The sequence below is a fragment of the Hypanus sabinus genome, chromosome 12 (assembly GCF_030144855.1).
Source record: "Hypanus sabinus isolate sHypSab1 chromosome 12, sHypSab1.hap1, whole genome shotgun sequence".
NCBI classification, from domain to species: Eukaryota; Metazoa; Chordata; class Chondrichthyes; order Myliobatiformes; family Dasyatidae; genus Hypanus; species Hypanus sabinus.
In genome coordinates, this window is record NC_082717.1 from 8,405,251 (window position 1) to 8,433,115 (window position 27,865).

Sequence of the window (27,865 nt, forward strand, 5' to 3'; positions counted from 1 at the left end):
ATACCTATGGATGAGGGGTATAGATTGGGTAAATGCAAGAAGGCTTTTTCCACTGAGTTTGGGTGAGACAGGTTAAGGGTGAAAAGCAAGATATTTAAAGTGGGGGAAACATCTTTACTCAAATGGAGGTGAAAGTGAGGAATGAGCTGCCAGCAGAAGTGGTGAATGCAGGGTCAGTTGCAAGATTTAAGAGAAGTTTGGATAATTACATGGATTTGAGGGGTAAAGAGGGCTCTGGTCCAGCTGCAGATCAATGGGACTTGGTAGAATAATGGTTCAGCAAGGACTAGATGGACTAAAGTTTCTTTTTCTGTGCCGTGGTGCCCTATGAGTGTAATGTGTTACAGAAATTCATTTTTTCCTTATGCTAGCAGCCAATGCATTAATATAACACATACAAAATTCTGGAGGAACTCAGCCGCTCAGGCAGCATTTATGAAAATGAATGAACAGTCGAGGTTTCGGGCTGAGACCCTTCAATGGTTCTTTATCTTACTTGAATTTGGAGAACTGCCACAATCTGTTGATAATTTGCCTGCATAACTTGCCCATTCCTGTTTCTGAAGACAATGAACTGTGACCAGGTCACTGTCCACACTGGAAAACTACGAAGCTGAAGTCTTAACAGTTGTAGATAGTTCAGCCACATATTGGCCCAGTCATAATTAATTAACGTTGGATTCTGCTTGTTTCTCTATTGCTCCGGATCATGTGGTTTTACGATGAACAAGGAACATCTGTGTTGTGTTCATTAGATGTCCCAGCCATGTGGAGCCAATGTAATGTTATTAGTTGAATGATAAATTACTTCTTACCTGTACTTATATCTGCATTCACGGATGTTCATGTGTTGAAGACTCAGCTGGGATATTTCTGTTCTTCCCCATCAGTTTCACCATATAAACCTCCCCAAAACTTAACAACCTCTGATGCCGCGAGAACAAGTTTCAGAGTGACGTGGGAGCCTTCTCCCGGGGAGGTAACAGGATATAAAGTCATCTACCACCCAAGAGGAAGAGAAGAACAACAGGGAGAATTGGTAGTAGGTCCGTATGATACTACCGTGGTCCTGGAAGAGCTGAGGTAAAGTGCTAAGCATTGAACCGGATAATATTACGTTCTTATTGGGGGAGTGAGAAACATGAGTTTGAACAAATCTGATTGACTTTTAGTTCAGCAGACTGGTTCGTATTCTTCAGATAACCATCCCTACCTGGCCTTTTACATTTTGGAAACTTTCAACGTTCAAAGTAAATTTACACCAAAGTACACGTAGACTCAATAACCACTTTATTAGGTACCTCCTTACTTACTAAAGTGGACGCCGAGTGCATGTCACCATATAATGTCCTAAGATTCATATTCTCGGGGGCATTCATAGTAGACATCAATGAATCAATGAAAAACTACACACAAAAAGTGACGAACAGCCAATGTGCAAAAGAAGGCAAACTGTGCAAATCCAAAAGAAGATATCTAAATAGGTCAGTAAATGAAACTGAGAACATGAGTTGTAGAGTGCTTGAAAGTTAGACCACAGTGTTGAAGTGAGTGAAGTTATCATTAATAAACATTGATCATAGCCAGCTAAGGATGGTCAATCTTCTTTCTTGATGAGATGTTTTGACTTCCCAACTCTGTAGTGACACATTTTGAATCAGGAGATTTATGGATTGAAATCATGTGCCACCATAAGAGCATATGACATAGGAGCAGAATAAGGCCATTCGGACCATTGGGTCTGTTCTGCCATTCCATCATGGCTGATTTATTATTGCTCTCAACCCCATTCTCCTGTCTTCTCCTTGTAACCTTCAATACCCTTGCTAATCAAGAAACTTTGCTTTAAAAATATCCAATGTCTTGGCCTGCACAGCCATCTGTGGCAATGATTTCTTCAGATTCACCACCCTCTGGCTAAAGAAATTCCTCCTGATTTCCATTCTAAAAGGATGTCCCTCTATTCTGAAGCTGTGCCCTTTGATCCAAGACTCTCCCACCATAGGAAACATTCTCCCCATATTCACTCTACTTAGGCCTTTCAATATCTGTGGCTCAAAGGTAGATTCTATCCTGGTCAGTGGAAGACAAATGGCCAAAGTAAATTTCTTATCAAAGGACATAAGCAGTATGTCATCATATACTACCCTGGGATTCATTTCCCTGCAGACAGTTACAGCAGAACAGAGAGTACAATAGAATGAAGGAAAAACAATAGAATAAATGATTATCTGCTGAGAGAGGCACAGAATCTGTGGAAAAGCAGTGTAAGCTCTGCTTGTTTTGTTCTTCCAAGATTTCCTCCACTTTCTGCTGTAGAGAATGATTGGGGGAAATGCCTAAATATGCTGGATTTATTTTTCCATTTTCACGATCAATTCCTGTTCCTAGAATTTATAATGTAAACTGTCCATGTAAACATGTCACATGGAAACTGCACTCATCTGTTAGTCCTGAGCATTCAAAACTCAGTTCCAAACATCTATTGTCGGAATCATAAATAAATCATCTGAACTCCTTGACTGGATTCCAACTACCTCACTCCTCAGTGTCTACTACTCCATTTAAGACATTTGAATCCCTCATTTAGTTTCTTGGTTGCCATATTCCCTGGTGTCCAATGTGATACAGATCCATTATTCTCCATATAAATCATTTGAATACAATCTCATTCCAGTCTGTAACTTACTCCAGGAAATCCATTATTCCACATTTAGCCTACTTGAAACAATGTTTTCTAGCACCCCCCTTTTTTTCTGGTAGGATTTATTTCCCAGTCTCAATGGAACAAATTTTGGAAGTTGATTCTGATATGGGAAAATCCAGGTTTCCTCCCTCAACTGTGAACAGATACGTTGATTTGTCTTCATAAAAATGGTTGACTTTTTGCCCTGGTTTCTACTGACTTCTGTTTACTTAAGCAAGTCTTTGAACTTCTGAGCCTTTTGCTTTCCAAATTCTTCCAAAAGTCTGTGAAGTCTGTCATCATAAAAAAAAAGGAACTGCTATAATTTTCTTGAGAAAAATGTAGTTATTGTGGAGAAAGTTATGTCTAGGGCCAAGGATTGCAATGGAGCAAGCTTGGGTGGGTGGTAGTTTAAGGACAAACTTGAGTGAGGTTGGAAAGGAATGATTAGACAGAGGATGGGAGATAGCAGTTAACAGAAAAGGCTCAGTGGGGGATGTACTTCTTGGGTCAGTAGGTAAAATTTTATCTTCCCCAGAGCATACTGGGGCAATTCTACACTGCCATCATAGAGAACACCCTCACCTCTGCCATTACTGTCTGGTTTGGTGCAGCATCCTCTCAAAATATACAAAAACTATCAGATCAGCAGAAAAGGTCATTGGCTGCAGTCCATCAGCACTGCAGGACAAAGTGTCCAGGACAAAGAAATGATCAGGAGAAAACATTCTGGACACTACTTGTCCAGCAAACTGCCCTTTCTTCAAGCTCCCTACTGGAGAGCGCTATAAGGGTATTGAAACAAAATCTTTACACCATCTTACATGTTTCTTCCCACAGACAGATAATCTGATCAACTATTCTAGATATGGTTGACATCCACATCTCTCTCTCTGTCTATTACCCCTGTTACTGTAAACCACTTTTCATAATGTTGTAAGTACAGTACACGCTGGTATTTATATATTTAAGCACATTTTACTCCATGTCCTTACTTTAAACTCAAACTTTATTTTTATATAGTTCTTTATTTGTTGTAACTCTTGAAAGTTGTTTTTCATTGCATGCCAACACATCAGAGCAAATTCCTAATACTAGTAAACGTATATGGTGGATAAAATTGATCCTTAATTCTTGAAGGACATCAAGCTTGGGTGAGATTGAAAGAGCAAAATCCAAAGGTTTTGGGACTTGAGGACCAGAAGACATTGGAACAAATTAGCCATTCAGCACATCAAGTCTGCTCCGCCTTTCCATCGTCTGATTTGTTGTCCCTCTCAACCCCATTCTCTTGCCTTCTCCCCATAAACTTTGACGTTCTGACTAATTAAGAAGCTATCAACCTCTGTTTAAAATATACCCAATGATTTGGCCTCTACAGGCACCTAAAAAAAATTTCCTCTTCACCTTTGATCTAAAAAGGTGTCTTGTATTCTGACGCTGTGCCCTCTGGTCCTAGTCTCTCCCACTGTAGGAAATATCCTCTCCACATCCACTCTGTCTAGGCCTTTCAACATCCGGTGAGATCTCCCCTCATTCTTCTAAACTCCAGTGAGTACAGGCCCAGAGTTATCAAATGTTGCTGATACATTAACCCTTTCATTCCTGGGATCATTCTCATTCACCTCTTCTGGACTTTCTCAAATGTCAGCACATTTTTTCTGAGAAAAGGGGCAAAAAGCTGCTCACCATGAAGGCTGTGTTCACAATGATTTCCATGAAGAAAGTAATTTTCCTGAGCAGTTGGCGTGTTGATGTTGGGGAAAAACACCAAATTTTCAAGTAAAATTAGGAAGTTTTGGAAGAGTTAATTTTTTGATGGTAAATTAGCAACAACAGAATCCAATCAGAAACATCATCACTGCTTAGAGTGGAGTCAGGGTGATGAAAGTTTGATTACAGGCCAGCCTGGGGTTTGCAGTGGCTGCTTTGCATTACTTACTCTGCAGGCACATCTTCTTCTCATTACAATCTGATCAACTGAGAGGCCCCTCAGCTAGACATTTGTTGTCAGTCCACCTGCCCATGAGTGCCCAGTATTTCCCTGCATTGGCTGTCTGAGCCCAACTCAGACCGAAGCTCAAGGATTACCATCTGATGTAGTTTCCTTCTGCTTGAATCGGAAGGAAATCTCTGCAGATTGCTTTATCTGTTGCCTATTAAGTCATGATGAGGCTGTTTTCATATGTTGTGGATCCTCTCATCATCACTTAGAATCAGGTTTATTATCACTGACATATGTTATTTGTCCTGAAGAAGGGTCTCGCCCTGAAATGTCAGCTGTACTTTTTCCCATAAATGTTGCCTGACCCGCTGAGTTCCTCCAGCATTTTGTGTGTGTTGCTTTGTATTTCCAGCATCTGCAGATTTTTTCTTCTTTGTCATGAAATTTGTTGTTTTACGGCAGCAGTACTGTGCGATACATAAAGTATACCACTTTCTTAGAAGATTGCAAAGATTTGCAAAGATGCACTCGAAAACTTTGTATAGATGTAGGGTAGAGAGCATCAAAGCCTGGTATGGAAATGCCAATGACCTTGAATGGAATAGTCTTCGAAAAGTGGTGGATGCAGCCCCGTCCATTACATAAAAAACCCTCCCCAACACTGAGCATATCTACAAGGGGTACTGCCACAAGAAAGCAGCATCCATCATCAAGGATCCCCACCATTCAGGTCCTGCTCTCTTTTCACTGTTGTCATCCAGTCAAATGAACAAGAGCCTTAGGTTCCACAACACTGGGTTCAGGAAAAGTTATTACCTCTCAACTATCAGATTCTTGACCAGAAGAGATAACGTAATTTACCCCATGATGCCACAAACTACAGATTCACTTTCAAGGATTCTACAACTTCTTATTTCAGTATTTATTTATTATTATTATTATTTTGTTTTTCCTTTTTTGCATGCGTTATTTGTTGTCTTTTGCACAATCATGGGACAATTTTTGCAACAACCAATTAACCTACCCGTTACATCTTTAGAACTGTGGGAACAAAAAGGAGACTGGGAGAAAACCCATGCTTTTCATGGGGAGGATGTACCGAGACACCTTACAGAGGATACCTGGTTTGAATTCTGAACTCTGCAATGCCCTGAGCCAACCACTATGTTACCTTGGTGACTACTTAATGCAGTTTTGGTTGTCAGTGAACAGATAACCAGATTGAGTGAGCCTGCTTAGTGTGGCTGGCTTTTCTCTTAATCTTATTTATTTATAGTGCAGAATAGGCTCTTCTGGTCCTTCAAGGTGCTGCCCAGCAACCCGCAATTTAACCCTATCCTAATCATGGGACCATTTTTAATGACCAATTAACCAATCAACCGGTACCTCTTTGGACTGTGGGAGGAAACTGGAGCACCCGGAGGAAACCCACGTGGTCACGAGGAAAATGTATAAACTCCTTACAGGCAGCAGCGGGATTTCTTCAGCAACTGTCCAGAGGAATAATGTTTCGTATGGCTGTATAGAACCGAATGGATGACTGACAACAAACTTGAGAACTTGGAAAGGGTGCAGAAGAAGCTCACTAGGGATGCTGTCTGGTTTCAAGATTGTGAGCTACAAAGAGAGAAGGGATGGTCCAATAAATAGGTTTTATAAGGCATTTGTCAGACTGCATGTGAGCCGTTTTTGGAACCTTACCTAAGAAAGGATGTGCTGGCATTGCGGAGGGTCCAGAAGAGGCCCACAAGAATGATCCTGTGAATGAAAGGGTTAATATATGAGGAATGTTTGATGGCTCTGGGCCTGCACTCACTGGAATTCAGAAGAATGAGCAGTGACCTTATTGAAACCTACTGAATATTGAAAGGCCTCAATAGAGTGGATGTGGAGAGGATGTTTTGCATGGTGGGAGAGTGCAAGACTAGAGGACACAGCCTCAGTATAGGGGAGGGGGTGCCCTTTTAGAACAGAGATGAGGAGAAATTTCTTTAGCCAGAGTGGCAAATCTGTGGAATTCGTTGCCACAGGTGTCTGTGGATGCCAAGACATTGGGCATATTTAAGGTGGAAGTTGACAGATTCTTGATTAGTCAGGGCATGAAAGGTTATGGGGTGAAGGCAGGAGATTGGTGCCATGATGAAATGGCGGAGCAATCTCAATAGGCAAGTGGCCTAATTCTGTTCCAGTATCTTACGGTCTTCTGGTCTTATAGATGACAGAAAAGTGGAGGACTTTGTAGGAGGGAAGCGTTAGATTGACTCTTAGGTGGGCACATGGATAACAGAAAGGTGGAAGTCTGTGTAGGAGGGAGAAGTTTCATTGACCTTGGAGGGGGTTAAGTTGCATTGATTTCAGTGGATGTAGGTGAGAATATTGAGCAGCTGATGCTTTCATCTCACGGGGCAAATGATAAATTTCTCCCCCATTAATGTCATTTCACAATAAAGAAGCTGCATCCTTCATTTTGATTTTAGGGAATTATTTTGTCTAATAATGGTGTCACTGTGCTTTTTCATCTTTCAGGGCTGGCACCACCTACAAAGTGGCTGTGTCTGGGATGTTTGAAGACGGTGAAAGTGTGCCGTTGCTGGGAGAGGAACAAACAACACTGTATGACGATAATCCAGTGTTGCCTGTGGGAACTCCAGGTAACCAGTCCATTGGCTAATCAGTGTTGAGCAGGATGTGTTTTCTCTCCAGCCAGTGACATATTAGACATTGGTGTTTACAGCAAAATAGAGATAGAGATTATCACAGCATAGATAGAGAAGCTTACAGAATCAAAGAAGGATACAAGAGCAACATAGAAGGTACAGTTGATCACAATGTAGGAGCAAGAGTTTATAGCTACATAGAGGTAGTGTTTACTGCAACAGACAAGGAAGAAGATAGTACTGGGACACAAAAAATGTACAGCACAGCAGAGGTCCTTAAATCCGGGATGTTGTGCCAGTCTTTCTACCTACTCTAAGATCTATTTAATCCTTCCCTTCTGTATAGCCCTCAGTGCCTATCTATTAAATGTCCTTAATATACCTGACTTTACCATTACTTCTGGTAGCATGCTTTATGCAACAGTACTCTGTGAAAATACCTATGTCTGACATCCTCCCCCCCATACTTTCCTCCAATCACCTTAAAATTATGCCCTTTGTATTAGCCTCTTCCATCATGGAAAAAGTCTCTGAATGTCCAGTCGGTCTATTCCACTTGTCATCTTGTACACATCCATCGTGTTACATATCATCCACCATTGCTTCAAAGAGATAAGCCCTAGCTCGCTCAGCCTATCCTCATAAGACACGAAGAGCTGTGATGACTTGAAGACGTAGAAGAAGGAGTTTATCACGACCTACAGCAGGAAGAGCTTAGAGCAATATGGCAAATAAAGAGATTATATCAATTATAGGAGGAAATGCTTACGGTAACGTAGAAGACAGAGATAACAGCAATGTAGAATTTACAGATAACAGCAACATAGAAGGCTGAGAGTACACCAACGGAGAATTTAGAGATAACAGCAATGTGGAATTTAGAGATAACAGCATTGTGGAATTTACAGATAACAGCAACGTTACAGAAATGTAAAATTTAGAGATTATAGCAATGTCGAAGGTAGAGATAACAGCAACGTAGATGGAATTGCTTATAGGAACAGATTGCAGAAGGAAATGCTCTAAGCACATAGAAAAGAACACTCAGTCTTTGAAACCTATCACATACTCATTTAAACCTGAATTCAGTTAAGTTGTCTGATTTGTAGCATATCTTTGTTACCTTAAAACCCTGAACAAACAAAACAGATTTTCAAATAATGCCCTGCCTTAGCAACATTAATAATCGTCTGCATTAGACTTATTCCTGTAAATGACTACCTTTCGATGCCTGTCACAATGGTTCTATTTCCTACCAGTCCATTTATCTGTAGCTAACATTGATGTTAGAATAAATTAAATATTGTCTTTTTATTTATTTAGAGATTCAGTGTGGAACAAACCCTATTGACCCAACGAGCCAGAATGCCCAATGACTCGCGTACTTAACCCTTAGGTTAACAGGACAATTTACAATGACCAATTAACCTACTAACCAGTACATCTTTGGATGTCTTTTCTGTCCCCCAACTCTCTTGAGTGTGTTCAGACAGTGGCAGCAGTGTCGGAGGCTCTACATTGACTGTAGGATTTGTATTGGCTGTTTATAGGAGCATTCCAGCTTGTTTCAATCTCTCCACCCCTTCCCAATGTCTCTGTAAATTCTTCCTTTTCACATTACCTATTCAGATTTCCTAGATCACTACAGTGAAATCTGCCTCCGCTACATCGATGGAAGAATTATCAGACCCTTCCAGACCCTAAACAGTCACCGCATTAAATATTTTTTCCTGTTGTAATTCTTGATCGACTCTTTACTTATTGCCCAACCACTTAATTAAATTAAAATCAAAACATTAAATGCTGGGAACTGCCAGCAGGTGAGGGAGCACCTGTGGGAAGGGAATATTTCGGGCTGAAAGGCTTTGGATCAAATACTAAACTGTTTGCATCCTTGTCATTAAGTTCTGGGATTTAACCCTTCAATCTTACTGTCTTTCACAATACTTTTGAAGTAAGTCTATAATGCCTAAATCAGAATCAGGTATATCATGAAATAATTTCACCAGTAAATGTCATGAAATTTGTTGTTTTACAGCAGAAGGCATTGCAATACATAATAATTTTAAAAACTATAAATTACAATTAGAATTTTTTAAAAATTAAATTAAAATTCAATTAAATAAGTAGTACAAAAATAAAGAGAAGTAGTGAGGTAGTGAAAATGGGTTCATTGTCCATTCAGAAATTTGATGACTGAGGCGAAGAAGCTGATCCTAAAACATTGAGTGTGAGTCTTCAGGCTCCTGTACCTGTTCCCTTATGGTAGCAATGAGAAGAGGGCATGTCCTGGGTGATGAGGTCCTTAATGATGGTTGCTGCCTTTGTGAGGCATTGCATTTTGAAGATGTCCTGGATGCCGGGGAGGCTAGTGCCCATGATGGGACTGACAGAGTTTGCGAATTTCTCCAGCTTTTTCCAGACTGTTTCCTTCCATAACAGACAGTGTGCAACCTGTAAGTGTGGAAACAATATCGAATGAGATTGCTAGACGTGACTTCAGTCCTTATCTAGTTCAAGACAAAGGTTCCAAAAATTTAACACATTTGCTTTGACTCTGAGGGACTGTGGAAAGAGAGCAAAAGGCATCATCGAGCAGTTTCCTCGCAGAAATTACCATCTCCTCTCTGATAATCCAGGGAGGTAAGAACACAAGTACCTAAGAAATTGAAGCAGGAGTAGCCATTGGGCCTGTTGAACTTGCTCCACCATTCAATAAGATGATGGCTGATCTGGCCAAAACTCAGTTTATGTTAATTCTAGTAAATGAAAAGCCATAATTTAAAAGGAAATATTGTGGTTGGAAAATAGTTTTGGTGCAGTTGCAAAATTGTGTCACTGACTGGCATCTTAAAATTATTTCTAAAATAATTTTGTTACCGAGTCATGGAGCGTAGAACCCGGCCGTTCAGCCCACTATGTCCATACCAGCTAGTGGGCTCCTCCGAAATAGTTTATCAAGAACATTCTAAACTATGAGATATATTTTTTATTTTATTGACACATAATGTGGAATAGGCCCTTCTGGCCCATTGAACCATACCACAATCCCCTAATGTAAATCTAGCCAAATCACAGGACAATTACAATAACCAAATAACCTAACAAACGGTATGTCTGTTGACTGGGGGAGGAAACAGGAGCACCCGGAGGAAACCCATGTGGTCACGGGGAGAACGTACAAACTCCTTACAGGCAGTGGTGGGAATTGAACCCAGATCGCTGGTACAATAAAGCATTGTGCTAACCACTACACTATCATGCTACCTTCTGTAACAGAGACCTCAGAACTCAGAGCAAGAGACTTAATTTTAAGACTCCTAAGAACTACGAACTAAATTCTTAGTTACTTATCATCTGGCCCACTGAGCTTGCTCTGCCATTCAATAAGATCATGGCTGCTCTAGCCACAGGGACAACAACAATTGATGAGGATTGTGGCCATGTGATGTTTGTGCATGGCAGGTTTACTACGTTGGCGCTGGAAATGTGTGGCTACACTTGCGGGCAGCCCTCATATCTCTTAGGTTGTGTTGGTTGCTTACACAAGTGACACATTTCACTGTATGTTGCAACATACATGTGATAAATAAACCTGAAACTGCGTTTGAAGAGTAGCAGAGAGGGATTATATTACAATAGTTGTAAGAGCAATGTGGATCTATTTGAGAATATAGCACCAAGTAGCTAGAATAGAGAAATGTAGTGAAGGACGAGCAGCATAGGCTGTTTGACTCTTTATACAGCACGATTGAACCCCCTGGCACAATGCCATATTTGGATAGCCTTCCAATTACCCATCAAATCCAACTTTCCCTTTTCTCTTCCAAAGTGGATAACATCACGATTGTCCCTGTCTGTCTGTCTTCCTTCTTTTCTTGCTTCTTTCTTTCTTTTTTCTTTTTCATTCTTTTCTCTCTTTATTTTTTCCTTTCTTTCTTTGCTTTCTTTCCCTCTTCTTTCCTCCTTCCTTCCTTCCCCTTTTAACCCACCGAGTCGCACCACCTAGCAGCCCCCCATTTAACCTTTAGCCTACAATTTACAATGACCAATTAACCTACTAACCAGTATGTCTTTGGACTGAGAGGAAATGCATGCCTTGACGTATTTAGCCTTGCTATTTTGTCTAAAAGCCTCTTTGTATCTTCTCACAACTCACAAGGCGGCGAGCCAGTTCAGCAAATTAGAATCATTACAGAAACATCGACTCAGCCCTAATGAAGGGTCTCAGCATGAAATGTCAGCTCTTTACTCTTCTCCAGCATTTTGTGTGCGTTTCTCTGGATTTCCAGTATCTGCAGATTATTTTGTGTCCATGTCCCTCCACAGATGCTGCCTGAACTGTTGAGTTTCTCCAGCAATACTCCCTCATCCAAGTCATTGGTCTATACTGCAAATAACTAGAGCCCGGCACTGATCACTGTGCTACCTGCCCGGCTGTCTGGCTCCTGTGTATTCCTGTTTTCAGTTTCCTGTCTATTAACCAATTTTTGATCCATACCAGAATGGTGCTCCTAATCTCAAGGTGTGCCACGGAAACGTAATTGGCCTGACTAACTTCCGGAGTGCTGAGTTCAACTCCAGTGGCATCTGTAAGGAGCTTAAATGTTCTCCCCGTCACTGCACGGGTTTCCTCCCACATTGCAGAGACATACCGTTTAACCGGTTAAGGTTGATTGGTGATTGCAAACTGTCCTGTGATTAGGCTAGAATTAAATAGGTGGGTTACTGGGCGGTTCGGCTCAGTGAGCCAGAGGGGATTGTTCTGCACTGCATCTCTAAATAAAATAAGTCCCTTTATGCACTGTAGCAGTGCCTAACGTCAGACTATATCAAATGTTTTCTGAAAATCCTAGTGCACCACATCCATTGGCTCTCACTTATCTGTTCCACAAGAAAACCCAGGTTGGTTTCTTAAGCATGATTTCCCTTTTGTAAATCTGTCCCTGACTAATCAAGAATCTATCAACCTCTGCTTTAAATATACCCAGTGACTTGGCCTCAAGCTGTCAGTGGCAATAACTTCCACGGATTCACTACTTTCTGGGTAAAGAAAGAAATTCCTCCGCCTCTCCGTCTATAGGGACATCCTTTTATTCTGAGGCTGTGCTCTCTGCTACGAGATTCACTAGGAAACATCCTCTCTACGTCCAGTCAGTCCAGGCCTTTCAGTATTCTATAGGTTTCAATGAGATTCCTTCATTTTTCTAAGCTCCAGTGAGCACAGGCACAGAGCCATCAAACACTCCTCTCAAATTAACCCCTTCTTTCCTGGAATTGTTTTCATGAACATCCCCTGGATCCTCTCCAATGTCAGCACATCCCTTCATGGATAAGGGTTGTTTCTGTAACCACTTGCCTTACATGTAGATTTGAATCAGTTTAAACATTGTCAGTGAATGGAAGCAAGACTAATTGGAATATTTGTTGTAAAGTACTCATTTCTGGCTTCAAATGTTCCATTTACATGTCTGCATTGAGCCCATCTATTTGAATGAGTTTAAACAGGTCAGACAGAACTGGGTGTGCTTAGTGTTCATTTGAGTGGCATCAAGTGTTCCATTTATATGCCTGCATTAAACCCATCTATTTAAATGAGTTTAAACAGGTCAGAGAGATCTGAGTGTGTTAAGTGTTCATTTGAGATCTTCAATTGCACTGTCGCTGGGTTTAAGTGCAGTTATTTTCCTGTTCCCTGCATGCACTTTTTTAAGGATGCCCACTGTTGATTCAAATATTGAATTTTGCATTCGTGGTCATAAGTAGCACTTAATTATGTATAAAGCTTAATGATTATTGATTACGAGTCATATGTCTGTTTGCCTCAAATATCAATTTTGGTTATTTATAGAGAGCAACACATACACACACACACACACACACACACACACATACAAAATACTGGAGAAAGTCAATGTGTCAGGCAGCATCTATGGAGATGAATAAAAGGTTGATGTTTCTGGCTGAAACCCTTCATTTCTCTTCATTGATACTACCTGACTTGCTGATTTCCTCCAGTCATTTTGTGTGTGTTTGTGTGTGTTGCTCTGGATTTCTAGCATCTGCAGAATCTCATGTTAATATGGAAGAAGTTTTCCGTTCTCCTCCACCCCCTCCCTCATGTTTTACTCTGCTGCATTCAGAACTGTATGCCTGCTTAATGTATTTTGCCCATTTAAAGCAGGCGCCTTAACAAGCATGGGAGAAACACACCAAGTTGCAGAAAGGACTCCTCTGGAAATCACCAAAGAGTTATGGCTTGGTACAAAGGCAGCATCTGCGTGGATTTTCATGAGATCTGCAAAAATAAAAAATCAGTTATGTTCAGACAGACGCAAGCACTCTGCACATTCAAATAAAGAATCTTTTCAAGTTTTGCCCGTGTACTGTGGTCTTTGGCATTTCAGATATTTGTGCGGTGCGGTCTTCCACAGTTTGGTGCAATAGGAGTTTGTACAATATTTTTACATAGGTAGATTGAGGAGTATCTGTGCAATATTTTCAGTTTATAACTCAACCGTGGAATGTTTGTGTGATGATGTTGAGTTGATGCTTGATTGACCAGTGTTGAAAGTATGGTGTCTCAGCCATGACTCTTCCAGGCTTCTTCTCCAGAGTCCTTACATTTCATTTGGTATTGAATGTCTGAATTCGAAGGATCTTCAGAAATGTTGGGCTCTTTAGATAATAAATGATGCCGAATCCTGACAAAAGTAAAGCACTTAATCCAGAATGACTTGGCAAATGACAATCCAAGTGTATTTATCTTAAACTTCTTTGAATCATAAGTATGCACTTCAGACAAGAGGAAGCCCAGGCTTGATGGTAATTTGTTTATCTGACAATATTCCTGTTCTTTTGTGGTCATAATTCTTTTTCTAATTAATCAACTAAATTAATTATTAATACTAGAATGCACTGTTATAACTAAATGCTTGATCTTGCTTTATCCAGCATTAAGAAGGAACAAACTTCATCTAAATCGCTGTTGCCAAACTTTTCTTTTTGCTTCTGTAGCAATAACTGACGTAGAGTATTATTGTTAATGTACCATAGTACAAATTAGTTTAAAAAACAATTTACCTATTTAAAGGTAGTAAGCTATGTGGAAAAATATTGTTATCATCTACAAGAGGTATCTTTGTTACCTTTTACAAAGATATCTTGAACATCACATCATCCAAATAAAAAAGTGTGCAGGAAACAAAAAGTCCTTTCTGACTTTTCTCCCTCGAACTAAAAGAGAAGTTTGGTCAAACAACCACTGTTCCTTTAAGTTCATAAGGTTTTATGTTATGTCTCCAAACACAGAGAAATGCTTCAGGTGCTGAGTTTAAAATATTGTTGATATAGTGATTTGTGTCTCAGCAACTGGTGAGAGTCAGACGAGCAAAATAAATGGGCGTAAGATGAAAGACAAGAGAGGCATGAGGTGAAATTGGACTCAGAAACATACAATTGGCTCAATTTTGTTTCTACTCAGCAAAAGTAAAGACATTTGTAAGAAACCATTGTCTCTTATCACACGGTGTGCAATTTCATCTCCTTCTCCTTTCCTGTGATGAAGTTGCATGAATACCCTTTGAGTTTAGTGATACTTTTCTGCAGGGTTGCTACCTCAGGAAGGTCACATAGGTGAGTTTTACAGGGAGGCTTCAAAGTTCATTTTATTCTAGAACAAATTATGTTTTTTTCCATCGTTAAATAATTGTAACTTCAGTTGCTCCTTAACGCACAGGGCTCTTTCATGAAAGTATGCATGAGGTTTGTTTGAAGGTCTGGTCCTCCACACTGACTGTTTTCTGATCGTGGCAGGGCTGCAGTGTACCACAACGGCAGCTGCAGACATCGTGCTGCTGGTAGATGGCTCCTGGAGCATTGGGAGGCTAAACTTCCGCCAGATCAGAAGCTTCATTGGCAAGTTAATCCAGGTGTTTGAGATTGGCCCGCGAAGAGTGCAATTCGGTGAGTTTTAGTGATATGTGGTGAGGCTTCAGTGGCTTTATTTACTCCTTCATTTTTGCTGCGATACTGAAGCCATCCTCAGTAACACCTCCTATTCTGTTTTCTCTAACTTCCGATAATTTCTCTCTTTTCTTCCCTTCCCCACTCTCGCTCCCGTCTTACCCTTCTTTTCTCCTCACCTAACTATCACCTCCCTCTGGAGGCTCTCCTCCTCTTTTTCCCATGCTCCACTCTCCTCACCAATCAGATTCCTCCTTCTTCATCCCTTTACCTCTTCCACCTATCACTTCCCAGTTCCTTAATTCGTCCATCCACTCCCACTCACCCACCTTCCACTCACCTGGTCTTACCTATCACCTGCCAACTTATACTCATCCCCCTCCCTGCTATCCTCTTATTCAGGCTTCTGCCCCCTTCCTTCCCAGTCCTGATGAAGACTCTTGGCCCAAAACGTCGACTTTCCATTGATGCTGTCTGATCTATTGAGTTCCTACAGTATTTTGCATGTGTTAAGCTGGATTTCCAGCATCTGCAGAATCTCTTGTGCTGTTGTTTAATTTTCCTAGCTTCTGTTGTTACTTACTCATTGGTTTTTCGGTTGCTAAGGTCTGGCACAGTACAGTGGTGACCCAAGGACCGAGTGGAACCTTAATCAATACAAGGACAAGAAGAGCCTGCTTGATGCTGTGTCTTCCTTACCTTACAAGGGTGGCAACACTTTAACAGGTAAGCTATTTTACCTGCTATATCAGACTAGGTCATGCAGTTCCCTCAACCTTAAACTCAAAAGTCAAAGATCCAACGTTAATATCAAAATTCAAAGGTCGAGGTCAGATTCAGTATCAGGATTACTTTATTGCCAGTGTGTGAAAAGAATTGATTGAGGTTTGGTGCCAAGCATAAAACAGGACAATACCATTACAGACAGCACGACAGCAGCCAACAATTTACAAGACAACAGTACAAACAGCCATGAGCAATCAACAATTAGCAGAATGGTCACATGCATAAATGTCAATAATCATACTTAAATAAATATGAACACATGAACAGACTCTGTCAAACTGGATTAACCCTAATCTAAATCATGGGACAACATACAATGACCATTTTTGGACTGTGGGCATAAGCCGGAGGACCCTGAGAAAACACACGTGTTCCACAGGGAGGACTAACAGAACAGCACCAGAATTGAACTCCCTGAGCTGTAATCGTGGCATGCTAACCATTACACATACTGCATTATGAAGGATTCCACCCACATTGCTCATGGACTGTTTGTCCCACTCCTATCAGTGAGGAGCCTAGGCAGCATCCACACCAGGACCAGCAGGCTCAGAAACAATTACTTTCCCCAAGCAATATGGCTGATCAATATCTCCACCCAACCAACTCTACCCCTCCTACTTATCATTTCCTGTCAGAGTCACTTTACATACAAACGCTCCTGTGCGTAGTCACTTTATACAATCAATCAATATATTATCTTATGCATTTAATTTATTGTACTTTTTATTAATGTGGTTTTATCTTCTTGCATTTTTGTGCTGCTTTGGATCTGAAGTAACAATTATTTCATTCTCCTCTACACTTGTGTACTGGGAATGAAATGTGAAGTGCATAGTTGAAATTTTGAAGTCTGACAATACAACCCAGGAATGGGTAGTTCCAATGGTTTTCTGTTGCCTCTATTTTGTTATATCTTAGTGTATCTTCTCCAAGGTTGGATGCAACAATAAGGAATCTGATCATTTGAGATTGCTATTGAGTAACCAAAAAGATTGGTTGCTCAAAGCCAACTGAGCCCTGCTGTCTGTATAAGAGGCTAACCACTCCATTAGGTCAAATCTTAATACGAAACTCTTATCAGAAGCCCAACTCCAAGTTTATGTCACCATTAAAGAGGAGAGAACCAATTAGACATTTAAGTCAATCAGACACTTTAATTGATGATTGACCATCACAAATAATGATTGAGATTGAAGATTGACCATCACAGCTGATGATTGATCGTCACAACTGATGAGTGTGTTTGTTGACTCATCATGCCAATTGATAATTATGATTAATCATCCACAAATAGTGGTTGTGGTTGATAATTGATGATCAACAATTGGTGATTGTGGATCATGACTGATTATCAACAATATAGCCAGTTGTAATCAATTGGAGGAAATGTTGATTGTGAATAGATCCTATCCCCCACCCTACCCTGCCCCAATCTCCTGCATGAGAAGCTTTGGGCATGACTGCAGCTCTTCTGCCAGTTCTATCCCCCATCTTGTGGTCACTCCATTTGGATGAGTTCCCCACTGAGTGTAGGTTTTAGATTGGGTGGGGAGGTTGGGATTGGATGATTTGGAATACAACCAAGAACTTTCTCTCCTGTTACTAACTTTATCTCCCAAGGAAATTGTCTTTGGTAACTAATCTGTTAAATTTCTTTTTCCCACTGTAATTCAAAGGCATGGCTCTCAACTACATTTTGCAAAACAACTTCAAGGACGACGCTGGTGCCCGGCCAAACGCACGCAAGATTGGCGTCCTCATCACTGACGGAAAATCGCAAGATGATGTCATTAGTCCTTCGGAGACTCTGCGTAACATTGGGGTGGAGCTCTATGCTGTTGGTAGGTTGATTTGGCAAGTGAAACTGAGCCATTGAGAAATTAGAAAAGGTATAGTAAATACATTTGGGTTCGCTTTATTAGGTATAGGAGTGGGGCCCAATGTGGCCTTTCAATACTGTGGCCCATCCTCCTCAAGGTTTGATGTGTTTTACATTTAGAGATGCTCTTCTGCACACCAGTGCTGTAACATCTGGTTTTTTGAGTTAATCTTACCTTCCTGACAACTCAAACCAGTCTGATCATTCTCCCCTCATTAACAAGGCATTTTTACCCACAGAACTGCTGCTCACTGTATGTTTTTTTGTTTGCACCTTCTCTGTAAACTCTAGAGACTAGTTTGTGCGAAAATCCCAAGAAATCAGTAGTTTCTGAGATACTCAAACCACTCTGCCTAGATCCAACAATCATTCTATGGTCAAAGTCAGTTAGCTCCCATTTCTTTCCCATTCTGATATTTGATCTGAATAACAACTGAACCACCTCCTCTTCTTATTCTTCTTCTATTTCCAGCAGTTTAGAGGCAGCTAGGTGTATTACTGCCCTCTGCAGGATGTGCAATTAATTATAGAATTTCATGAAACTCAAATTCTCAAAAATAAACTAGTTGCACGCAGAAACAGAATAGTAAACTTTTCAATCAGATGGTGGTTCTCTTGGTGGCCGAACAAACATTTAATAGAAAAACAAAATATATTTAAGACTGAACCTCTTGCTGTATGTTTTTATGCATTGAGCTGCTGCCACATGACTGGCTGATTAGATATTTGCATTAATGAGCAGGTGTACCTAATAAAGTGGCCACTGAGTGTAGACTGGGTACTCAAGGAAACTGAGCCTTGCAGTTTGTATGAGTGGCCAACCATTCCATAAGGACAGCTAATAATGTGAAATTTTTGTCACAAGACCAATTCCAAATTAATGTAATCACTTAAGATTAGCAAATCTGTTAGAAATTTAAGTCTATTAGGTGTGACTTTTCATTCCCATTTTTGTAAAACTGAATATAAATTTCCAAATGGAGGAAAGTATAGTGGGATGTCAAAGTTAAATCTTTTACATGGAGAGTAGTGAGTGCATGGAATGCCCTGTGAGGGGTTGGTGGTAGGAGGCAAGTACATTAGGGACATTTGAGAGGCTCTTATGAATGATGATATCATCACATGGATGATATGAAAATGGAGGGCTATGCAGGAAGGAAGGGTTAGATTGATCTTAGAGTAGGTTGAAAGGTCAGTAGACAATTGAGGGCTGAATGGCCTGCAGTCTGCCATAATATTAATTGGACATCCCTTTAGGACAGAGATGAGGAAGAATTTCTTTAACCAGAGGGCCGTGAATCTATGCAGTTCCTTGCTATAGATGGCTGTGGAGGCCAAGTCATTGGGTATATTTAAAGTGGTGATTGTTAGGTTCCTGATTAGTCAGGGCTTCAGAGGCTACAGGGAGAAGGCAAGAGAATGGGGCTTACAGGGAAGATAAGTCAGCCATGAAGATGGTGGAGCAGTGTCGATGGGCCTCAGGGTCTAATTCTGCTCCTGTGGCTCATGCTTGTTGGAATATGCTGAAGGAAATCAGTAGGTCAGGTTGCATCAGTGGAGGGAAATGAACAGTCAACCTTTTCACCTGAGACCTTTCGTCAGGATGCCTCGGTCAGAAACATTGACTCTTCAAAGGAGATGCATGGAGCAATTTTTTTTTTTTTTGCTGAGTCCCTAGAAAGTTCAAAATGTTGTGTTGGTAGAGGTTTTTAGAGGATTCTTGGGTCAGAGAATGGAGGGATGTGGCTTTTTTGTTGAAGGGATTAGTTTAGTTTGCCATTAATTACTAGTGAAATAATTCAGCCACAACAAAATGTGCTTCAGGGCCTGCTGCTGTTTTTTTACCGTTTTTCACTCTATGCGGGCAAATAGAGAGATATAATTGTAAGACACGGGGAGAGCTGGATTGAACAGAGCTGCAGGTTTTATAGAACTGAAAGATAATAGAGGAGTTCTTGGTGAGAAAGGACGATTCAAGTTTATTGCCAGTCAACCACACATGTGTATACAGCTAAATGAAACATCGTTCCCCTAGGGCCAAGGTGCAAAACACAGAACATACAGTCGCACACATTGTTATGATCCTGTGCATACAGTCACAACAATTAATGATCTAATTATTATCAATTACTGCAAGTCCCTGATTGGCGTGACCTGGTTGGCATGAAGTGTGAGGTGCATGTATATGTGAGACAGTTTAATGTTACCGACACTAATACAAAAAGCAGTCGTGTAAATATGTGGGACAGTAGCAATAAGAGATAGAAAGTGACCAGTGCAGGATGAGAGTGTGTCTGAGTTGGTGGGAGGGGGGAGGCAGAGTGTATGTGTGTGCTGGGTGTTAAGAAGTCTGATATCTGGGGGAGCAAGCTGTTACCCAGCCTGTGAGTTCTTGCACTGTGGTACCTTCTGCCAGATGGCAGGACATCAAGGAGATTGTGGGAAGGATAGGAGGGGTCTTTGATAATACTAGAAACACTGTGAATACAGCACTTTTGAATAGGGGTGGGGTAGAGAGACCCCGATGATGCTTTAACTTGCCCTCAGGATCCAGAATCAGGTTTAATATCACTGGCATATGTTGTGAAGTTTGTTGGCACGTTGCAGCAGTCCATTGCAATACAGATAATAAAAACGGTAAACAATATGTAATATGTGTATAATAAAAAGGTTATGTGGCAGCAGTCCGTTGCAGGGTCTTGCCGATTGGTTGGATTTTTCGGTATATGCTGATTCTTGTCAATTCTGATGGTTTTTTTAGGTATTAAGAATGCGGATGAAACTGAATTGAAACAGATCGCCTCCGACCCAGACAGCATTCACATGTACAACGTGGCCGATTTCTCCCTGCTGTCCGAAATCGTTGATGACCTCAGCATAAACCTTTGCAACAGTGTGAAAGGACCAAGTACGAAACACTCTTCAGTCTCTTCTTTAATTAGCACTGCACGTTGGAGCAGTATCAAGGCCGCCTACTAACAATGGGTTAGCAGTTCAGGAACCGAATCGGGTCCAATGTCACTGGGATATGTCAAGAAACTTTTTGTGGCAGCAGAACATTGCAATCCATAATACTAATAAACTATAAATGGCCAGAAGTATATATATAAAACAGAAAATTAAATTAAATAAGCAATGTAAAAACAGAGGAAAATACTGATGTAGTGTTCATGGATTCATTGTCCATTCAGAAATCTGATGACAGAGAGGAAGAAGCTGTTCCTGAAATGTTGAATGTGTCCCCTCAGGCTCCTGTACCTCCTCCCTGATTGTAGCAATGAGAAGAGAGCACGTCATTCTCCTTCCTTGCCCTCAAAACCGTTGACACCCTTACTAACAAAGGACATATCAACCTCTCCTTTTCGTATACCGAATGATTTGGCCCCCACAGCTGTCTGTGGCAATGAATTCCACAGATTCACCACCTAGCAGAAGAAATTCCTCCTCATCCCTTTTCAAAATGAATGCCCTTCTATTCTGAAACTGTGCATTCTAGCCCTAAAATTCCTCACTGTAGGAAACATTCTCTCCACATCCACTCTATCTAGGATAGAGTGGATTCATTATTTTTCTAAACCGCATTAAGTCCAGGCCCAGAGCCATCAAACACTTTTCATCTGTTAACCCTTTTATTCCTGAGATTGTCAAGAACCTCCTTAGACCCTCTCCAATGCCAGCACATCCTTTCTTAGATAGGGGTTAAAAATGATTCACAGTACCCCAAGAGCAGCCTGACCAATGTCTTATAAAACCTCAGCCTTACATCCTTGTTTTTATATTCTAATCCTCTCAAAAATGAATGCTTACATTGCATTTGTTCTCCTTATCATCGACTCAACCTGTAAGTTATCCTTTAGGGAATTCTGCACCAGGACTCCCAGATCCGTTTGCACCTCTGTCTGAGCTGTCCCATACCTGGCTTGATCCTCAGATGGTACTTGGACCCAGAGGCAAAGCTGCTGGACATTTTAGTGTTTGCTTTATTTCTGTCTGCAATGCTCTCATTTGCCATAGGACCCTCTGTATTGACCATTGCATAATATCTGTCAATCTTAATGATATGTACGTACGATATGGAGAGCACGCCGTTACCCCTGCAGCAAGCTCCCCTCTCCATGCAGCGGAAGAATCCAAAGGAACGGCAGAGACCGATAGAGTGTGGCACTAGTGGCATTGCGAGGTTTGCTGGTCAACATTGAGCTCAATGTAGTGCTGCCTTAGATACACTAGCTTTGGGTTTTTCCTTGGGGTTTACTCCCGTGGCCTTTCCCATGACTGAGTGTAGCCACAAGGCAGCAGAGGTATGAAATGAGAGCTTTCCTCCTCCTGCGTGAGCTGCCAATCATGACTGATGAGCCCCATCTGCCCGAAGCGACTGGTTTAAGCTGCCAGTAACCTGCTTTTGCCCCTTCTGTCAGTTGAAATGGTTCCATCAGGCTTGGTAGCTAAGCCTATTTGAAGACCAGGAGCTGGGCTTGTTTATCAGAGGCTTTGAGATGCACCCCATTTAATGGGTAATGGGCATATCACCACTAAACCCCACCCCTGGTTATGGCAACCTTATAGAACCCATTAGACTTGGATGTTGAGGAAATGCTATGTCCATTATTCAAAAACAGTAGCTGCACTGTCTCGTACTCTATTCCAACTGATACACCCATTGAAAAAGATCTATTTTGCATTTAGAAGCTCGCTTAGCATTCTAGACTGCTATCCATGTTGTGGCTGCATCTATCTGGCTTAGAATTCTACTGCTGTAGTCCCAGGAGAGGAGACTGTGATGGGAAAACAGTATCTTGTTACTTCACGTACTTTCCAAGAGCAGGATTTATAGTTTGTCTCAGGTTACCCAGCATTAAAACTGGTCTGCAGCCTGGACTCAATCAGTGGTCCCTGCATGACCGCAGACCGCTGCTTCCTCTGGGAAGGCCAGTGGGGGGGGTGTGGAGGAGGACAGGAAAGTAGTTGGTTGCCAGAACACACACCTGTGTTCAAGTGGGGGCCATTTTCTTTCAACGAGAGCCAATTCATTGGCTTTCTGCTTTTTGTAAATTTGAGTCCCAGCTCACAGCCTCTGCGGTCAGAATCTTTCCAAGCAGCGTTTTCTAAATCGGTGAATTCTGTGTTTCCGTGGCAACGGGAAACACAGTGAATGCCCCACGTGAAATTTGACCACTTTGTTTCTGCCTCAGGACAAGGTGGAGGTGTAGAGAATGCTTCCTTGTGTGGAAGGGTCACTATCAGGAAGGGGGTCACTTTATTATCAAATGTTCACAACTGTGGCAATGTGCATCATATAGCAGCTCGTGAGTTGGGGCAGCACAGTGGCATAGAGGTTAGCACAATGCGTTACAGCACCAGTGATGGGTTCAATTCCTGTCGCTATCTGTAAGGAATTCGTACATTCTCCCTGTAATTGCATGGGTTTCCTCTAGGTGCTGCAGTTTCCTCCCACAATCCAAAGAACGTACTGGTTAGTGGGTTAATTGGTCCTTAAAGATTGTCCTGTGATTAGGCTGGGGCTCAATGGGGGTGTTGCTGGGTGGTGCAGCTCACTGGGCCGGAAAAGCCTGTTCCACACTGTATTTCTAAATAGATAAATAACTAGAAAGCACTACACTCATTTGTCCATATCCCACTAAACCTTTCCTTATCCATGCACTGCACCTGTCCAAGTGTTTCATAAACGTTGCTGCTGCAGTCACCTCAACCACATCTTCCGGCAGCAAATTCAGTTTAGTGACCAACTTCTGGGTATTGGGAAATGAACCTGGTCAGGTGTCAGATCTCTCAGTGGGAGAGCATTGTGGAGATGGTGATCATAATTCTATCTCCTTTACCATAGCATTGGAGAGAGATAGGAACAGACAGGTTAGAAAAGCATTTAATTGGAGTAAGGGGAATTATGAGGCTATCAAGAAGAAAATTGGAACTTTAAATTGGGAACAGATGTCCTCAGGGAAAAGTATGGAAGAAATGTGGCAAATGTACAAGGGATATTTGTCTGGAGTTCAGCATAAGTATGTTCCAATGAGACAGGAAGTTATGGTAGGGTACAGGAATCAGTGTACAAAGGCTGTAATAGATCTAGTCAAGAAGATAAGAAAAGCTTACAAAATTTCAGAGAGCTAGGTAATGTTAGGGATCTAGAAGATTATAAGATTAACAGGAGGGAGCTTAAAAAGGAAACTAGGGGAGCCAGAAGGGGCCATTTGTAGGCCTTGGTGAGCAGGATTAAGGAAAACCCCAAGGTATTCTACAAATATGTGAAGAGCAAGAGGAGAAGACGTGAAAGAATAGGACCTATTGAGTGTGACAGTGGGGAAGTGTGCATGGAACGGAGGAAATAGCAGAGGTACTTAATGAGTACTTCAGTATTCACTATGGAAAAGGATCTTGGTGATTGCAGTGATGATTTGCAGCAGACTGAAAAGTTTGAGTATGTAGATATTAAGAAAGAGGATGTGCTGGAGCTTTTGAAAAGCATCAAGTTGGATAAGTTGCTGGGACCGGATGGGATGTACCCCAAGCTATTGTGGGAGGTGAGGGAGGAGATTGCTGAGCCTCTGGTGATTATCTTTGCATCATCAATGGGGATGGGAGAGGTTTTGGAGGGTTGCGGATGTTGATCCTTTAATCAAGAAAGGGAGTAGAGATAACCCAGGGAAGTATAGACCTGTGAGTCTTACCTCAGTGGTTGGTAAGTTGATGGAGAAGATCCTGAGAGGCAGTATTTATGAACATTTGGAGAAGTATAATATGGTTAGGAATAGTCAGCATGGCTTTGACAAAGGCAGGTCGTGCCTTATGAGCCTGATTGAATTTTTTTTTGAGGATGTGACTAAACATGTTGATGAAGAAAGAACAGTAGATGTAGTGTATATGGATTTCAGCAAGGCATTTGATAAGGCACCCCTTGCAAGGCTTATTGAGAAAGTATGCTTTCTAGAGAAAGCTTTGTGGATCCAGAATTGGCTTTCCCACAGAAGGCAAAGAATGGTTGTAGACAGGTCATATTCTGCATGGAGGTCAGTGACCAGTGGTGTGTCTCAGGGATCTGTTCTGGGACCCTTACTCTTTGTGATTTTTATAAATGATCTGGATGAGGAAGTGGAGGGATGGATTAGTAAGTTTGCTGATGACACAAAGGTTGAAGGTGTGGATAGTGTGGAGGGCTGTCAGAGGTTACAGCAGGGCATTGATAGGATGCAAAACTGGGCTGAGAAGTGGCAGATGGAGTTCAACCCAGATAAGTGTGAAGTGGTTCATTTTGGTAGGTCAAATATGATGGCAGAATATAGTATTAATGGTATGACTCTTGGCAGTGTGGAGGATCAGAGGGATCTTGGGGTCGGAGTCCATAGGACGCTAAAAGCAGCTGCACAGTTTGACTATATGGTTAAGAAGGCATAGGGTGTATTGGCCTTCATCAATCGTGGAATTGAGCCAAGAGGTAATGTTGCAGCTATAGTCGGACCCTGGTCAGACCCCACTTGGAGTGCTGTGCTCAGTTCTGGTTGTCTCACTAGAGGAAGGATGTGGAAACCATAGAAAGGGTGCAGAGGAGATTTACAAGGATGTTGACTGGATTGGGGAGCACGACTTATGAAAACAAGTTGAGTGAACTCGGCCTTTTCTCTTTGGAGTGACGGAGGATGAGAGGTGACCTGATAGAGGTGTATAAATGATGAGAGGCATTGGTCGTGTGGATAGTCAGAGGCTTTCCCAGGGCTGAAATGGTGTCCACAAGAGGACACAGGTTTAAGGTGCTGGGGAGTAGGTACAAAGGGGATGTCAGGGGTAAGCTTTTTAATCAGAGTGGTGAGTGTGTGGAATGGGCTGCTGGCAACAGTGGTGGAGGCAGATACAATAGGGTCTTTTAAGAGACTTTTGGATAGGTACTTGAAGCTTAGAAAAATTGATGGCTATGGGGAAGACTAGTAATTTCTAAGGTAGGGACATGTTCAGCACAACTTTGTGGGCTGAAGGGTCCGTATTGTGCTGCAGGTTTTCTATTTTTTTTTCTGTGTTTTTTATTCTATGTAATAGCACCCTACGTTCACCTATGCTGCATTCAATAAAATCCCAACTGCTTAGTAACTCAATCACTTCAGACCAGCAACAGCCTTGTAAATCTGCTCAGCACTCTTTCCAGCTCAATGGAGTCTTCCCTATGGCAGGGCAAACAAAAATGAACCTCAGGTGTGACCTCTTCAACATCTTGCACAACTGCAACATAGTGCTCCAACTTTTAGAACATAGAACACTACAGCACAGTACAGGCCTTTCAGCCCTCTGTGCTGACCCATATAATCCTTTTTTTTTAAAAAAAGTACTAAACCCACACTACCCCATAACCCTCCATTTTTCTTTCATCCATGTGCCTGTCCAAGAGGCTCTTAAATACTCCTAATGTTTTAGCCTCCATTACCATCCCTGGCAAGTCATTCCAGGCACTCACAACCCTCTGTTTATAATAAAAAAAAGCTTACCCCTGATGTCTCCCCTAAACTTCCCTCCCTTAATTTTGTACATATGCCCTCTGGTGTTTGCTGTTGGTGCCCTGGGAAACAGGTACTGACTATCCACCATATCTATGCCTCTCATAATCTTGTAGACCTCTATTAAGTCCCCTCTCATTCTTCTACGCTCCAAAGAGAAAAGTCCCAGCTCTGCTAACCTTGCTTCATATGACTTGTTCTCCAAGCCAGGCAACATCCTGGTAAATTTCCTCTGCATCCTCACCATAGCTCCCACATCCTTCCTATAATGAGGTGACCAGAATTGAACACAATACTCTAAGTGCGGTATCTTTGTACTCAATGAATTAAACATAATTTAATATTTTAAACTAATTGACTCTCCGCTCCCCTCAAAAAATTATGAAGTGTATAGATAGAGAATGGATGCAGATTTTTTTCCCCTCTGGTTGGTAAGACTAGAAGTCGTAGGTTGAGGGTGAAAGGTGAAATGTTCAAGCGGAACCTGAGGGGGAACTAATTCACTCTGAAGGTGGTGACAATTTGGAATGTATGAACTGCCAAAGAAATGGTAGAAGCAATTGTAACATTTACGAGAAGTTTGGATAAGTACATGGATGGGAGGAGTATGGCGAGTTATGGTCTGGATGTAGGTTGAGGGGACTAGGCAGGAAAGTAGGCCAGCACAGTTTGAATGGGCCAAAATGCCTGTTTCTGTACCATAGTTTTCTAGGACTCTATGAGAAATAATGCAAGGGTGACTGAGAATTTGTGGAGTGGTTTGTAAAATGCTAGAGGTAAACACTGAGAATTTCCCCTGATGTGATGTCTGGAATGATCTATTACGAGGTTTTGAGAGACATAACCTGCAAAAGTCAAGTGAGAAATATTTAAGGATCTGTCCTATTATGTAGCCATAACCCTTAAATATTATTTTGATCAAAATGATCAGTTTAAAGGTGTCTAGGGAATTTAACACCGAGCCCTGAGTCACCAGACCAAGGTCATTTGATTCCAAACGATTGGTTTATTGCTCATTACAAAATGTCCCTCTGGTGCTTCCCATGTCCTGCTCCAACCCCTCTCCCTTCTCACTCTAAGTCCACAATAGAGACTTGGACTAGAATCATATATGTCATGAAATTTGTATTGTTATTTTATCTCCAGTGCAATACATAAAATTACTACAGTACTGTTGAAAAGTCTTGGGTACCCTTGATATATGTGCACATGGCTTTTGCATGCTACTGAATGTGTGGGAAACACTTTAGAAGAACTTTCCAAGCATCCATGATACTTGGAATGATTCCTCATTGAGGGGGTGGGGGGCGGAGAACAAGAGGCAGATAGAAACAAGAGTGACATTCCAGAGTGGTCAGTTCATGCGTCTTGAGCTGTGTCTTCCTCTGTGCTCAGAGTAAAGTCTACAGAGTGTGGTGGCCACGGCCCAGTACATTATAGGCA

The 27,865-nt window shown here is 41.5% G+C and overlaps 1 protein-coding gene across 4 annotated transcripts in view; it reads left to right on the forward strand.

The window, feature by feature from the left end:
• The window catches only part of LOC132402615 (collagen alpha-1(XII) chain-like), a 380,160-nt gene that overhangs the window by 96,457 nt on the left and 255,838 nt on the right, over positions 1-27,865 (forward strand). For 3 of the 4 annotated variants that reach the window (XM_059985520.1, XM_059985521.1, XM_059985522.1), the window contains exons 15-20: positions 891-1,083; positions 7,158-7,282; positions 15,104-15,253; positions 15,860-15,979; positions 17,719-17,883; positions 20,683-20,829. In XM_059985520.1, coding sequence (XP_059841503.1) covers positions 891-1,083; positions 7,158-7,282; positions 15,104-15,253; positions 15,860-15,979; positions 17,719-17,883; positions 20,683-20,829 — 900 coding nt within the window. The remainder of the gene's footprint in view (positions 1-890; positions 1,084-7,157; positions 7,283-15,103; positions 15,254-15,859; positions 15,980-17,718; positions 17,884-20,682; positions 20,830-27,865) is intronic. The other variant, XM_059985523.1, reaches the window with a different exon arrangement.